Raw genomic sequence first — 15,063 nt, 5'->3', positions numbered from 1 at the left:
TGAATCACGTGCAATTTAATATTCTTATGATAACAAAATATTAAAAACATGCTATACTTGTCTCATTTAAAAAATGATTTATAAGTATGTACGTGTTGATATCTATAGGAAATGTCGAAAAAAAATTATACACATAACTTTATTTCTAACGTAATGACAGAATTTTAAATAATGATTACGTAATGATAAGTCCATAGAATGAAATAAATATTTGTGTCACTATGCGTCTAAGCACATTGCGTATAACGCGTATTGGAAGAAAGTTATGAAAATTAAAAAGTTGTTTATAAAATACACCAAATTTTATTACACAAATGTGATATTTTTGAAAAACAAAGAAATTTTTATATAAACTTTTCTGTAAACAACACTAAAACCCAATTACAAAAACAACTACAGAAAATTGTAGTCTCTCACCTGTGGAGAGAACGCCATATTGACTTACTACATGTCAAAACAGATTAAAAAGTATGACATAAATGCATATTGTTAAGCATGTGAATATGATTAGCAAATGCAATGATATAATAAAAAATTAATAATATCAACCATAATATATTCATTCAAATTAATTTTAAAAGTTATTTTATGTAATTTATGATGATTTTGAACATACATACCTCAATATTAGGAAAAATTAACATTTTTATTGTCTTTATCGGAAATATTTATTTCGCGAAAAATATTTATAGGCAAAAATTAGAATATTTCTTATTAATTACAGAAATTTCTTCGTTTTTGAAAACATAGCAGAGTATAAAGTTTACTGGTAAAGGAATTTATCGGTTATTGACACACTATCAATATGGCGGTAAAGTGGAAAACGATGTGCTTTTCAGTATGTATTACGATTTCACTTCTATATAATAAGAACTTTTTCTAGGTATGATTGTAATGTTTACATAAAGATTGTCTAAAAGTGTTTATTTGTAGTGAATCTAACAACTATTTTACATTACATAACATCAAACAATAATGTTTGATCCTATAATTAAAAGAATACAGGATATCAAAGGAACTGATTTAAAATAGAAATTTTCAATTTTAGAAGTCGTATTATATTTAATAACATAATTATTTGCATTGTTATATTGGATTTCATGTATATAGATATAAATAAATATAAATATAGATTCTTAAATCTTTTGGAATACATGATTTATAAGTATTCAATAAATTTCATTGTTTTCAAGGTTTAAGCAGCCAATATAAAACCATGGTTTAAGTCTACTGATATATGTCAATTATTGTATAACGCCATGCTATATGATATGTGGCATTAATCATTTCACTTGCATTTAAATTTAATGTCATAAAAGAATGCCAAGTTTGCGAAAAAAAGTTGCTGGTTTTATGCGACAACTGTCTATTAGTAATTTGGCTGGAGCTGTAGAAAATATAGGTCAAGGAGAACAAACTTTACGTAGTCCTAGGTCATTAACACAAGATTTTACAAGTGGTTGTTTTATTACACGATATCTTGATGGGTAATAATTCTTTTAATATAGTTTTTATTTATTAATATCTAAAATAAATAATGAAATATGGTTTATATCTTCAGTTTGGAAATAAAACAAGAAGGACCAGTAATATTACATGGTAGAAATCCAGAAGAAATACCAGTTAGACAGCTTGGAAATTTTCAAGAGGATAGAGATGTAGTTAATGCCTATACTGGTCCAGATAATGGACTTACAAGTGTTAATGTACAACAAAGACATTTAAGTATTAATGATATTGATATAGACTACATTGATATGTTAGATCAAGGAGAGCAATATAGGAACAGTATGTGTTATTATAGTATATTAATTTACAAAGTAATAAAAAAATGTATTTAAACAATGATTTTTATTAGCATCAACAACAACAACTCCTACAGTTGCTGGTATTGCTGATTGGTTTAACCCTCATGAAATGACTTATGGAATTGCTACTACATTATATGAGAAAAATCCTACAAATAATACTAATAATGGAGAACCAATAGCAGATTGTTTTGGTATTGTAGCAAGATCAAATTCAGCTATTTTAGCACTTGCTGATGGTGTTAATTGGGGTATGCTAATAGAAAATAGTACATTATTTCAGATAACATTAAATAGAAATATAAGAATATGTTCATATATGTATGTTATCTAATAAAATGAAATTATTAGGTACCAAAGCAAGTATTGCAGCCAGATCTGCAGTACATGGCAGTATGGAATATTTAAATAAAGCACTTTTTTGTCCTTCACTTAATAGAGAAATAACTACAACGAAAGATGTTTTTATAGCACTACTTTGTTCATTCCATGCTGCACATTCATTAATTTTGCAAGAACAAGGAATGCTTACAACATTAACTGTGTGTGTAATTCTCCCATTGCCAAATTCTGATTCTAATACAGGACAAAATAAATATATGGCATGTACCTGCAATGTGGGTGACAGTTTAGCTTATGTGTATTCAAGGTAATATAAAAAAAAATTTTAAAGTTAGAATAATAAGTAAAATATAATTTAAGATACAAATAATTGACACTGCTAGGAAAACTGGAGTAAGAGAAATAACAAGAGGATCTCATGATATCCATTGCATGCGCGATATGCGTGATGCTCTTGGAGCTTTAGGTCCTGTGGATGGGTCTAATCCGGAATTGAATAACTTGACACTTGCAATGACAGAAGTTGAGAAAGGGGATATTGTATTCTTAACTAGTGATGGAATTTCTGACAATTTTGATCCTGTAGTTGGAAAATTTGCTATCTTACCATGTCACAATTCTGTACCTGATTCAAATGTAAAAAATCACACTGAAGGAAGATCAAAAACACGTCGAAAGTCAGCGGAAAACTTGAGACATGCGGAATCTGGCAACAGTAATAAAAATAAATCTAATTTGCCAATAGTTGAAGCATATCAAAGACATGAGCTCACACTTCTTAGGATGGAAGATTTATTAAGAAGAGGTGTATCTGGAGAAGGCCCACCATGTAACAGTGCCAAACATCTTTGTGAACTTCTCTTGGATTTTGCAGTAAGTTATCTAAAATTATATATAATAATAAAATCTGTAAAACAATGTGCATGACTGCATGATTTTGTTCATTTTTTAATGAATAAAAAATTGAACTAAAATATGTTACACAGATATGTAACATAATAAAATAGAATGCCAATATAAGTACTAACATAAGTTTAATTTTTACACATAATAAGGTACGCATAACTGCCGCTAAAAGACGAATATTGGAAGATACAGATTTATATTATGCACAAAATAAAGATGGCCAATTAATTCAACTTTCCAAACAAGAGCAGAGAACTCGACGAATAAAAACTTTGGACAAGGTTTCCATGATTCCTGGAAAATTAGATCATGCAACAGTTGTAGCATATGTAGTTGGATCCATTAATTCAGACTATGGTTTATAATTAATTATAATAACAAATTACAGTTCTAATTTGTAAGAAAATTAATAAATTAGAATGTTTTTCAATAGTGACATTTTTCTAAGCAAATTAAATTCAAATTACTGTTTTATTACAAGATTATGTTGTTTATACAATTTTTTGTTATTTAAAATAAAAGAATACATGTATATGACAATACTTATTTCATTACGAATTCAGTTCAAAAATATCTGCAAATAAAATACACATAATCATATGTGCATATGTATATATATATTTTTTATACATATTATGTACATAAAACATAGCATAGCAGTAAATATTTTATTAAGTAATATTTTTAAAACCGCCTATTAATAAAAATTTACAAGTTTGTTTTAAAACAGAATACTTCTAGATACATCTGTTATTAAATTTATTAAGTACTTATGACATAATTAAGTAAATGTATTTAGCAAATCTGTTTTGTTTAAAATCTTTAAAAAGATATAACATATTAAGATCACTAATACTTTCTATTCACTGATTGGTTATAAGTAAAACATTGGCCAATCAGGATATAGATTTTGCTAAATGGGTGCTGCAAAAAGTTACAGTACCATAACCGAGGTGTCGCCAATGGTAAAAGCTCTGGGATTTTATAGACTTGTGCTAATGGCAGCCTTGACAAATACATGATGGCCGTTGCCACCGAATAGTGTAACGCGTACATGGAACTGTCGTGTGCCAGAGAAGTTTATTATTTTAAGTAGAATTTTTCCTCTTATGTACTTCATGTATGTTGTTTCCGTTTGTAAAGGAGTAAAATACTGTGCTCAGAACTAAAATCATGCTAAAAGAAGTGTGAAAAAACGAAAAATCGCGAGAAGAAAACACGGGTGGCAAAACCGCGTTCGCGGAGGTAATATTGACAATTTTTCATCACGACGCTATTCGCATTTTTTCGCGTCAATATGAAATACACGTATCCAGGATACCTTCTTTGGGTTTCTCAGCTATTCCAACCGAAAAATTTTTCACAGATGGTTGCTTTTTCTTTTGTTTACGCCTTGTCAGTTGGGCTTTTGTTGTGTGCATCCGCGCGCCGCTGGTACCTATAAGTGAGAGTGAGATGTATGCGATTCTTGTATGCGTGTAAGTGGCTTGTGTGGCACGTATGCTTGCACACAGGCGCGTAAGTTATAACCTCAAAGTATGCTTCCAGCTGTCCAATTTTTGTACATATCTTTTTTCTCACTTTAAAATGGTTACTTATACTTATAAGTGTTATTGTGCCATAACAATGTGATAGTTGCTAACTTCGTGTACGTGACATAATTTCTCGGCACTATTATGTATTTTGTTTCATATTACAAGTTCTAATAAACTTAAATATTAATAGTTTAGTGCAAATTCAAAAGAAGTAATATTATTTAAATAAAATTATGAGGTGCTATTTTATCTACAATGACTAATTGAATATTGTTTACATGTTGCAGGGTACAAATTAAATATAAGATTTGTGAAGTGTAGTGTATGTGACATTTTTAAACAACTCTAAACTTGAAACAGTTCTGAACTATGTTTATAGTTCAAATATAAAATGTCTTGATATTAGTGCTTTAAATGTTTATGAATTATTGATGGATATGTACCAAATGTTACTTGGAATTGGGATACTACAGAACATAATACTTATGAAGTGATATACAGAATTGTTTTATATGCCCAATTTCTAATGTTATGTCTTGGGAAAATGTAGTTCAATTGTGTTTATACATGGATGTAATTTTGCAACAAATGTGCTTTAAAGATAAGTCAGAATACTTTCAAAATGCAGTTGTGCAATTATTCTTTAATGGATAATGTAGTTCGAAAGAGAACTACCTATTGTATGCAAGGAATTAATATCCGAATATGGTTAACATTAAAGTGTGATATTGAAAACAAATATCAACAACCCATGTAAATAAAAATATTTTGAAAAAATAAAAGGGTATTACCTAAATAACAGATGAAATAAGAAGTTACATGCATGACAGGAATAGGAGACGTAGGCCGCAGACGCGTTGAGTGGCGCCGTAGCGCAAATATAATCTATTGTCACTGAGCTGTAATTCATGAGTGGTAAGTTGTATAATTCTTTTATACATGTTATATATGAATATCTAAATATATAACTATGGTTACAAAAATTTTAATGTTTTATATTTTTATAGTTACATGTTTATACATTTAAACTTAATTATATTTATTTTGTATCAGTTTATTTTAATATTAGTTAATAATGTTCATAATATGCTAAAAATATATAGGAGTGTACAAAAGCAAACATAGATAAACTGAAAAGGTGGCTAGACGCTGCCCAGAGTAAAGAGGGGCTGCGTGGGCATGCAGCAGCCTCAGTCACGCCCTCTTCTCGGGGACTCAGTATCCTCTACAACTTCCCCGACTGCTCGGCGTAATAACCCTGTTGCTGTTTTGACACATCAACAAGTATGAACTTTCTAAGTAAAAATTGAATATTTATGACTCTGATAATGCTTAATATCGTATTTTTACTGTAACTTGTTTTAGTTACAACAGTTACAACAACTGCAGGCTCAAAACTCGAGTGGTCAATCATTGACATTTGCTTTGCAACAAACATCAAATAATGTAAGTGTTTGAAAATATGTACTCATTTAAATCATTGTATTATTAACGTCAATGAATAATATTTGTCTTTATTATAAAAATTTACAGCCACAAGACCAAGGAAATGGGTCAACGACTGGAAATCACATAGTATATGTAAACCAGTTAAACCATTTAAATCAGGGTACCATAAATCCCTCAGGGACTGGTATGGGCCTACCCCCGGCCACCCCCACTTTTGGGGTGGGCCTTAATATGGGATTGCCACTATCACTTCTAAATACCAGCCTTACATCCCTCACATCTAATGTCATCACTACATCAAATCCTCTACTCAATTTGGGCCTGCCAAGTATAAACACAGGACTAACTACAATAAATCCTAGCCTCAATCACTTGAATACCATAAACTCGAATTTAACTTCAAATATTGGTTCAAACAGTATTAATAATGGTTTATCTGGTTTGGGACAGGATATAAATAGTATAAATACTGGAATTAATAGACTCAACACATTAAATTCAACAAATATAAATTCTGGATTATCCAGTGTCAATACTGGAATTACCAATGTAAATCAGAATTTGACAAGTTTAAATTCAAATATAAACCAGAATGTTACCAGTTTGAGCACAAACTTTACATCCCCAAGCTCTGGTGTATCTGGTTTAACTGCTATTAACCCAAATATAAACGCAAATTTAACTACTACCAGTATAAATTCTGGTATAAATCAAGGTCTCAATCGATCTATTAATGCTTTAACAACTGGATTGACTCAAACTAGTCTGAATTCCAGCAGTACACAATTTCCATTCCAAACCATACAAAGTATACAAAGTATAGCACCACACATTGTTGGATCAAATATTGCACATGTACCAAGTTCTGCTATATCGCAGCACCCAAATTCAAACGTTTCTACTATTTCACAAATATCAAATACTGGTACCTTGACGAGTTCCAGTATATTCACAAGCAATTCCAGTGAACCAAACCATTCAACTACAGCAAATGTGAATCACGCTTCGAACGTGAATCTCACTACAAATATTCCACATCTTGGTACAATGCACTCGAATTTATCTAATGTATCAACATCTAATGTGCAGCATATATCTGCATCAAATGAACCGAATATGTCACTGAGTCATACTTCTTCTTTAAGTTCTTCTCAGTCAACTGGATTTCAACCTCAGCGACAGTATTCACAGGGAATTAACCCTGGTTTAAGTTCATCAGTAACATTAACGGGCTCGTCTCAGCCATCGAATGTGGTCAGTACAATAAATACTGTAAAATCTATGCAAAACATTCAAAGTCAAAATATTAGTTCTCCAAGCAGTCCATTTTCAATACCATTAAAAAGTCCAGCGTCCAATATTGCACCACCTACACCAAGCCCTAGTCCTAACAGACTATTACTCAGAAGTCCAGCATCAAATTCAATACAATCTAATAGAAACAGCCCAAGTCCAGTTGGAACATCGACATCAAATAATAATTTTAATATACAAATGCAAAGTCCAATGCAGAGTCCAATGAGTGTTAGTCAAATACAGAGTCCTGTACTTAGTCCATATCCTCCTGCAAAAAGTCCTCATCTGTTAGGTGGAAATAACTCTCTGAACAACAGAAGTCCAGCACCTGGTGGAAGTCCTGGTCCACCTGTGGTAAGAAGTAACTCAGTGTTAATTAAAAATTTAAAAACACTTGGATTTTAATATTCATTTAATTTACAGGTTAGACCAAATACACCAATACTTCAACAAGGTATGCAAGTATTGCAAATAATTCATGGTACACCACAAGGGTATCAATCGACGCCAACACAGTTGGTAACTAGGACACATTTGATTGGAAATCAACAAATTCAAATCGCTGCAACTAAACCTGCAAAACAGCCACCACAAATTTTACCAAAACCTCCAAATCAACAAGCTGCTGGATCTCAGCAAAAACAACAACGTGTTACTACAACAATTACAAATCAAGTAATATATTTTCTTCTGTTATTTTTAAATTTGAAATATATGGAAGATACATTCATTATTGATTGTTATTGAAATATAAATAATTGGATTATTATAAGGTAACGCAACAAACTCAGCCACAGTTAGTTCTTGCTGGACCACAACCAAACCCTACAACAGCTACAATGATACCAACAGCACAGGGTTTATTATTAAATCAGGTAATAAGACCTACTTAAAATGCTTATCATATGCATGGTTGTTCGTTATGTAATCATTTAAAAATATACACATTGTGCCTGTTCTTGCAATTGTCAATATTACATTAAATATTTTTAATATGCTTGATATCTATTGTAACAGCTTATGTGCATTTTAGTATCACAAATATCTGCTTTGTGCTTCATATGTTTATCACATTTCATACATAGGTTTTGCCGTCAACTGGACCCGTTATTGTACAGCAACAACCAGGTGGTGTTCAACTCATACTAAGAACGCCAGCGAGCGCCCAGCAACAAACACATACTGCACAGGTGATGGTTTCATCCATTCAGCCATTCAACTTCATCATGTTCACAATCATTGCTTACTTAATACTTTATAAAACTATTTTTACATGTCATTTTAAATATTACTTATGTTCATCAACATTTCTACATGCTATATCATCAATTGGATTTTATATGCATTTTATGTTTTATATTTAATATCTAAGTTTTCAGATAAGTTACTTTAATATAAATAATATTATAGTACTTAATAATATATAAAAATAATAACAAAACAAAATTAGGAAGACAATTTTTTTCTGTTAAGATAATAAAAGAAATGTATTCGTTTCATATATAAAATTTTTCTTCTTTTTGTAGCTAACACAACAACAGTTAGTAAGAGTTGTCACAGCCCAAGGTATGCAATTGCAAGGTATTACACCTACATTTTTTGCTGTACCTAATGGTTTTCCTCCAGCTGCATCTCCAGTAATTAGACATACTCCATCTAGTCCTGCACCTTGTAAGTTTTTATATTTGACAATTTGTTTAAACATATTTTTTTATAAAAGAAATGTTAATAAATTAAAATTACTTACTTTTTTATTTAGCTGCCAATTCGGGGACTGGTAATTCTATAGTGATTCAAAACGCAATGGTACAAAGCTCTCAACCACAAATTTCACAAGTAGGTTCAGGTACCAATACTGGTAATTCTCCATGCACACAAACTGTTGTTGAACAAACTTTATTACCACCTCCTAAGAAAAAGGTGAAGAAGAAGAAAAAAGCAAAACGGAAAGATGATGAACCACCTAAATTGGATCTTGCTAGTATAATGAAAATATCAGGAATAGGAGATGATGATGATACTTTTGAAACTGATCTTGCAACTGAATCAGATGTTTCTTGTCAAGTTCAAGTTGAATCAAATTCAGGACAAAATTTGGGACAACTTTCATCCCAAGTAACAATACCTACTAGTTCATCTCAGAATCTGATACAAGTACCTGCACCAAATACAACGAATACACAAACTTCTGCATCTCAGACATTTAATAGTCAACTTGTTGCCCAACTTCAGATGCCTGTGCAGAACACAATACAGGGACAATTACGATTTGCTCTTGGAGAAGATGGGAGAGTTGTTTTACACCGTACTCCAGAATTAAATCAGCCTGAAATGGATCAAGCAACTGCTCAAGCACTAATAAGATCATTAACGCAAGGTGGTGGACAAAATTCACCAATTATTTCTCATCTTCTTGGACAAGCACAAACAACAACACAATCTACACAAAATACTGTACTACAAAGACAAAAATTCGTTAAATCACCTTTATCATCCAGTGTTTCAACGGTTACTACTACTGTAAGTTCTGCAGCTCCACAAAGTGTTACTTGTGCAACTAGTCCACAGCATGTACAAGTATGCTCAAAATCAAATAACCAGCAAAAAAGTGTAAATGTTCCTCAAGAATCCAGTCCTGTGTTAAACGTTTGTGTCCAAAACAACCTTGTATCTTTACAAACATTGGACATGCAAACATCGAAAAACATTAATGTACAAAATCTCACACCAACAACAAAAGCTAATCAATCATCTAATTCTAGCCTTCCACAACCAAACAGTAATGTCCTAACTTCCGATATTTTAGCAACAAAACCTTCATGTACTACATTCAGTGTACAAAATTCTCGATTGACTAATACGAGTCAAGCCACTAGTAATCAACAAAATTCTAATGTTTCTACACAAAAATCTAGTCAAGTGCGACTTACAAATACTTGTGTAACTACTAATGTGCGACAAAATTTAAATAAAATATCGCAGAGTGCTGCTCATGTTCAAAAATCTTTACCAAATAATTTAACTGTACAAAATGAACACAATGTGACAAAGAATAATCAGAGTCATCAGCAGGGAAATCAACAGGAGTCAATAACATTGCAGCAAGAAACACCAATATATCAGCATAATCAACACCAGCAAATAACTACACAAACTGTGCAAACTCAGAATGTTCAACAAGTTTTTGAACAGAATCTTCAAACTTCTGGATCAAGTGCTCAACATAACTCTTTAAACATGCTACAACAACAAAGCTCTTGTAATACTATGCAACATGATACTATGAATGTTTTGCAACAACATTCTAGTATTCAACAAAATACAATTAATGTTTTACAGCAAAATGCAGCTAGTAATGTACAAAACATTGAACAAAATTTGCAGTCTGGAATTGGTGATTTGACTCATGCACAACAGAATGTTATTACAAGTATGCAACAGCAAAATACATCTGCTATTTTACATAATACAAGTGTCCAGCAGAATGTAAATGTACAACAGCAGAATGTAAATGTACAACAACAGAATGTAAATGTGCAACAGCAAAAAGTTGTTGCAGCAAACACATTTTCTTCTGTAAACACGCATCATTTTGAATCCCAAAATACAGTTAATGCTATACAACAAGGACTAAATACACAACAAAATAATCAACACCAAAATATTGTTATCACAAATGCTCCTTCATCAAATGCTATGCAACAAAATGAATCTCAGAAAATAGAAACGCAAACTACAACAATGCTTAATTCAGCTGCAAACAATATATTAAATAATGCACCAAAAATTACTCCAGAAATTTTAAATGCATTAAGTAATTTAAATCCCAATGATCAATTGTTGATTGCAAATGCAAATGGCCAAATGCAAGTAATTAGTCAACAGCTGTTACAACAATTTTTAGCAGGACAATTAAATGCAACTAATCAGGTACAAAATCAAAACCAAACCCAAAAGATAGTAATTGGTGAACCAGATGCGAATAATCAGAATTTACAAGGTGTTCAAATTAATACTCCAACAAGTCAAATAATTGTAAATAGTTCTGGTGGGGCGCCTACAATTCAAAATAATATACAGAATATAGTAGTACAAGCTGCACCTTCTCAAATGCCACAACACATACAAATTCAAAATTCCAATTTTCCTAGTCAATTTATTGACAATCTAAATCAACAACAAATTAGAAATCTAGGTAATAATCAACCAAAGAAAGCAAAAATTATTAAAAGAACAAAAACTGCTGTTACTACTCAGAGTACTGGAAATACCCAGGTATGTGTAGATTTTTCTTACTTTTCTTTGTTTTTCTTCTATTGTTAATTTAAAAATCGTGATAACAGGTAACGAAAACTATTACGGTTTCCCGGCCAACAATGATATCAACAAATGCAACTAATCTTCAAAAAATTGATAATTCTAATAAAATAAACACTGTAGTGTCTCAAAGTACAAATCCAATTAAGAGTGAATCTTCTCAAATTGTGACAAATGGTCCTGTACTTCCATCTTCACCAGGAAATCATTTATCAGTTCCTTCAAATGGTCAAATGGTTCAAAGAGTACAGACTATCCAACTTCCTGCTCAAAAACAACAATTATTAAAAAATATACAATCTCAAATACAAGCTATATTAGCTCGTAAATCGGGAACGCAACCAGATCAAACTGTTTTAACAAAGTTATATCAAGAACAAGCAAAGATTTTAGCAAGTGGAAAAGTTGTCAGTACTACAACACATTCCGTTAGTAGTGTAAGTTTTATCGTATTACTTGTAAAACAAGAAGTTTAAAATGACTTATAATATGAAATTAATACTGTGTAATTTTACTTCATACAGGGTATTGAAACAAGTTTTAGTGTAAATGCAGTTTCAACAATAGCATCAAATTTAATGTCTCAGAATTCTTATAAAAATCAGACATCAGCTGTTCAAACACAAACACAAACTTCTACTACTGTGGTAACTTCACAAAACTTAAATCCAAGTACATCATCAACGGTACAAAATAATTCATCTAACAATTATTTGAACAATCTTTCGGTATAAAATAATTTTTTATATCATGTTTATATATGCATTTATATTTTTATTAATCAATTATAATGATATATCACTTGCAGATATCACAAAATGTGCAAGGACAACAATGTGTACAAAATAATCAAAGTGTACACCAAACGCACACAAAACAGCACAAGATTTATCAAAATCATGGAAGTCAGATATTAAGTCCGTCCTCTGCCAATATGCAAATTTTCTCACCACCAATTACCTCTGTAGCTACTGTGCAGAGTAACGCACAATTAACCTCAGTCCAAACACAGCAAACGGGAATACAACAGTCAACTCAATGTCAGACAGATCCATTAGACATGAAACCAAATATGCCAATATCAAGCCCTGTTAAACAAGAACTTTCTTCACCTATTCAAATACAAGTTCAAAGTGGCTCCCCTGCAGGTCAGGTAGCCTCACCTAGAACAATTGGCAAAGGATCACAAAGGATTCAAAGTCCTGTAAATACCAGTGGCAATTCTAATAAGCAAACTGTTAGCCCCAACAGTAATTCAAGTCCTTTAGTAAGCCCAAGGCAAGCTGTAAAAAGACCTGCATCTAGCCCAATTTGCAGACCAGTTAATCGTAGTGACTTGTAAGTATGATTTTCTATCAATATGATACTGTTTATTTTCTAATCCTAGGTGTTATGATTTTATTTTCATGAATATATTTTTATTTCTATATTTATAGATTAGAGCAACAATTGAAAATTGATCAAAACGGTGCGATAAATCCAGATGTAAACACACCATTTTTGAGCAAACGTGATGCTTGCAAACGTCTTGTACGTTATCATTGTTTAAATGAACAAGTACTTAGTTCTAAAGATTTGGCAAAAGCTGATGAGATGTTTGAAGAAACGGCAAAACATCTATTATCAAAATTCAATTCTATGATGAACAAGTACACGTATCTCCTTTTGATGGAAAGCATGGTATGTTAAAAATATTCTTGTTATAATCTTGTTCTTATATTTTTGTATCCTTTCTATTTCATTGTACTTGTCAGCAATATTAATTTCATCTTATAGCGAGAAGTCAGGACATCGGAATTGATGATGATTGATAGAACTTTTGTTGCTGAAGAACAAAATATATTAAATAGGTTACGAGAACAAGAGGCTAAAGTTAATGGTAAACAATTAATATATTGATAGAGAGATTTCACCTAATATCTTATTTATTAGAATAATCTTTTTTTTATATCTGTCTTACAGAAGAGTTCAAAAAAGAAGAAAAGCCATTGGTGCCAAAGGTTGAACCTGGTCTTACAGAAGAAGACAAATTATCACCACCATTAACTAATGTATCTGTAAAACGTGAGTTAGAAGATGACTTTTTAAGTGACGAAATGGAATGCAAACCAGTGATTAAATCAGCAAATTGTACTAGTGGTGATTATGACGAGTGGGTAGAAATACAAAAAGAACTTGGTGTATATCCATCTACCACGGACTCGTTTAAATGTAAAAATATTAATACTAGTGGTAGTAATAGTGCATGTGCTGTGGCTGTTACGAGGTCGTCCAAAACTGAAAGGACACGAGCAAATGGTGAATGTCGTATAACCGTACCAAGTGCGAGTGTCTCTGGAGTTCAAAACACAGTTATAAAAGACAATTGCGAACCAGATAGTACTCCAGCTTTTGAGAAACGTTGGAGTAGTGCTACTGATCTCGAACGAGATTTGTTAGAAGATACAGACAGCCTAGATGGACTGGCCTTACATTCTCAAACTCAATGTCCAGGTTCTCTTCATGTAACAACTGAAAGTGGAAACGGTAATGAACATGATGACATTACCGCACAGGTACAATCTGCCATTGATAGCATCCTTAATCTTAAAAAACGTCCTACAAACACATTACCTGGCAGTAGTGGTAACAGTGCATCACAGTCTAGTGAATCAAAGGACACAGTGCTTGACCAAGCAGTCCGCAGCATTTTAGGCTCGTGACCCTCCTTTAATAAAGTATGTTAAACAAGTGAAGTTAATGGTGAACATCATGCTAATTGTTTGTTTAAAAAATTTTAAAAAACTATACATTTTTTTGGTGATTTTTTTGTGGTTATGTGAATAATATAAAAACTATGTTTGATATTAAGAATGCGACATTATCTTTGGTAATGCATATTTGAAATCCTGCAAATTGTTGCTAAATTATTTGTACAAATCCTACAGTCTTAATTTCATTTATACATAAATTAAAACGACTATCTGGATTATGCAATTTTATATACTTCTCCAAAATTTATCAAAAATTTTTTTCTGCAATGGCAATAACTATGCATAATATAAAAACATGTATACTTTCCAGTAGTCTAGCTGTAATAAAGCCATCGCGTTTACCTAAATCTAGCAGCTGTACATGTGGATAGATAGACAAATAGATTGATAGATAGATAGTAAAATAAATAGATAATTCGCTCAGATTTTTCAATCTGCCACTTTGTAATGTAATTTTGTAAAAAGTAATTATTTAAAACAACTTATTCCACTTTGTCTGTAGTACTTGTAGAGAAATCTTATGGATACTTAAAACTGGGTCGGTGAATTGTACATACATTTTTAATGTGTATTAATATTATTATTATTATTATTACTATTATTTGTATTATTGTTATTGAGACTCATTCTCAGAATTATTATTATTATTATTATTAT

General features: G+C 31.5%; 2 protein-coding genes across 2 annotated transcripts; both read left to right on the top strand.

Moving 5' to 3' along the window:
• Positions 1–309: 309 nt before the first annotated feature.
• On the top strand, positions 310–3,421 carry LOC108552586 (PP2C-like domain-containing protein CG9801). Its single transcript, XM_017907208.1, has 8 exons — positions 310–468; positions 725–838; positions 1,194–1,487; positions 1,562–1,788; positions 1,859–2,059; positions 2,160–2,457; positions 2,534–3,023; positions 3,206–3,421. The coding sequence occupies exons 3-8, from the start codon at positions 1,321–1,323 to the stop codon at positions 3,419–3,421; spliced, it is 1,599 nt and encodes a 532-aa protein (XP_017762697.1). The 5' UTR covers positions 310–468; positions 725–838; positions 1,194–1,320.
• A 1,800-nt stretch (positions 3,422–5,221) lies between these two features.
• On the top strand, positions 5,222–14,355 carry LOC108552598 (mucin-17). The gene is made up of 15 exons (XM_017907229.1): positions 5,222–5,506; positions 5,695–5,875; positions 5,957–6,037; positions 6,125–7,690; positions 7,760–8,011; positions 8,110–8,211; positions 8,422–8,526; positions 8,863–9,007; positions 9,096–11,611; positions 11,680–12,090; positions 12,178–12,381; positions 12,462–12,991; positions 13,090–13,333; positions 13,430–13,532; positions 13,616–14,355. Exons 2-15 carry the CDS (start codon positions 5,771–5,773, stop codon positions 14,353–14,355), a joined length of 7,104 nt encoding a protein of 2,367 aa, XP_017762718.1. The 5' UTR covers positions 5,222–5,506; positions 5,695–5,770.
• The last annotated feature ends 708 nt before the right edge of the window (positions 14,356–15,063 follow it).

The sequence above is a fragment of the Eufriesea mexicana genome, unplaced genomic scaffold (assembly GCF_001483705.2).
Source record: "Eufriesea mexicana isolate 0111107269 unplaced genomic scaffold, ASM148370v2 scaffold7347, whole genome shotgun sequence".
Classification (NCBI taxonomy): Eukaryota; Metazoa; Arthropoda; class Insecta; order Hymenoptera; family Apidae; genus Eufriesea; species Eufriesea mexicana.
This window is presented reverse-complemented; position numbering and strand designations above follow the sequence as displayed.

What these genes read in the sequence shown, in the direction of transcription:
- LOC108552586 (XM_017907208.1), top strand. Translation starts at nt 1,321, where the DNA reads ATGCCAAGTTTGCGAAAAAAAGTTGCTGGTTTTATGCGACAACTGTCT. An exon ending in TTAGCTTATGTGTATTCAAG is followed by an intron (nt 2,458 to 2,533) that starts GTAATATAAAAA and finishes TGACACTGCTAG; the next exon opens with GAAAACTGGAGTAAGAGAAA. An exon ending in AACTTCTCTTGGATTTTGCA is followed by an intron (nt 3,024 to 3,205) that starts GTAAGTTATCTA and finishes ACACATAATAAG; the next exon opens with GTACGCATAACTGCCGCTAA.
- LOC108552598 (XM_017907229.1), top strand. Translation starts at nt 5,771, where the DNA reads ATGCAGCAGCCTCAGTCACGCCCTCTTCTCGGGGACTCAGTATCCTCT. An exon ending in AACAAACACATACTGCACAG is followed by an intron (nt 8,527 to 8,862) that starts GTGATGGTTTCA and finishes TTCTTTTTGTAG; the next exon opens with CTAACACAACAACAGTTAGT. An exon ending in TCCATCTAGTCCTGCACCTT is followed by an intron (nt 9,008 to 9,095) that starts GTAAGTTTTTAT and finishes TTTTTTATTTAG; the next exon opens with CTGCCAATTCGGGGACTGGT.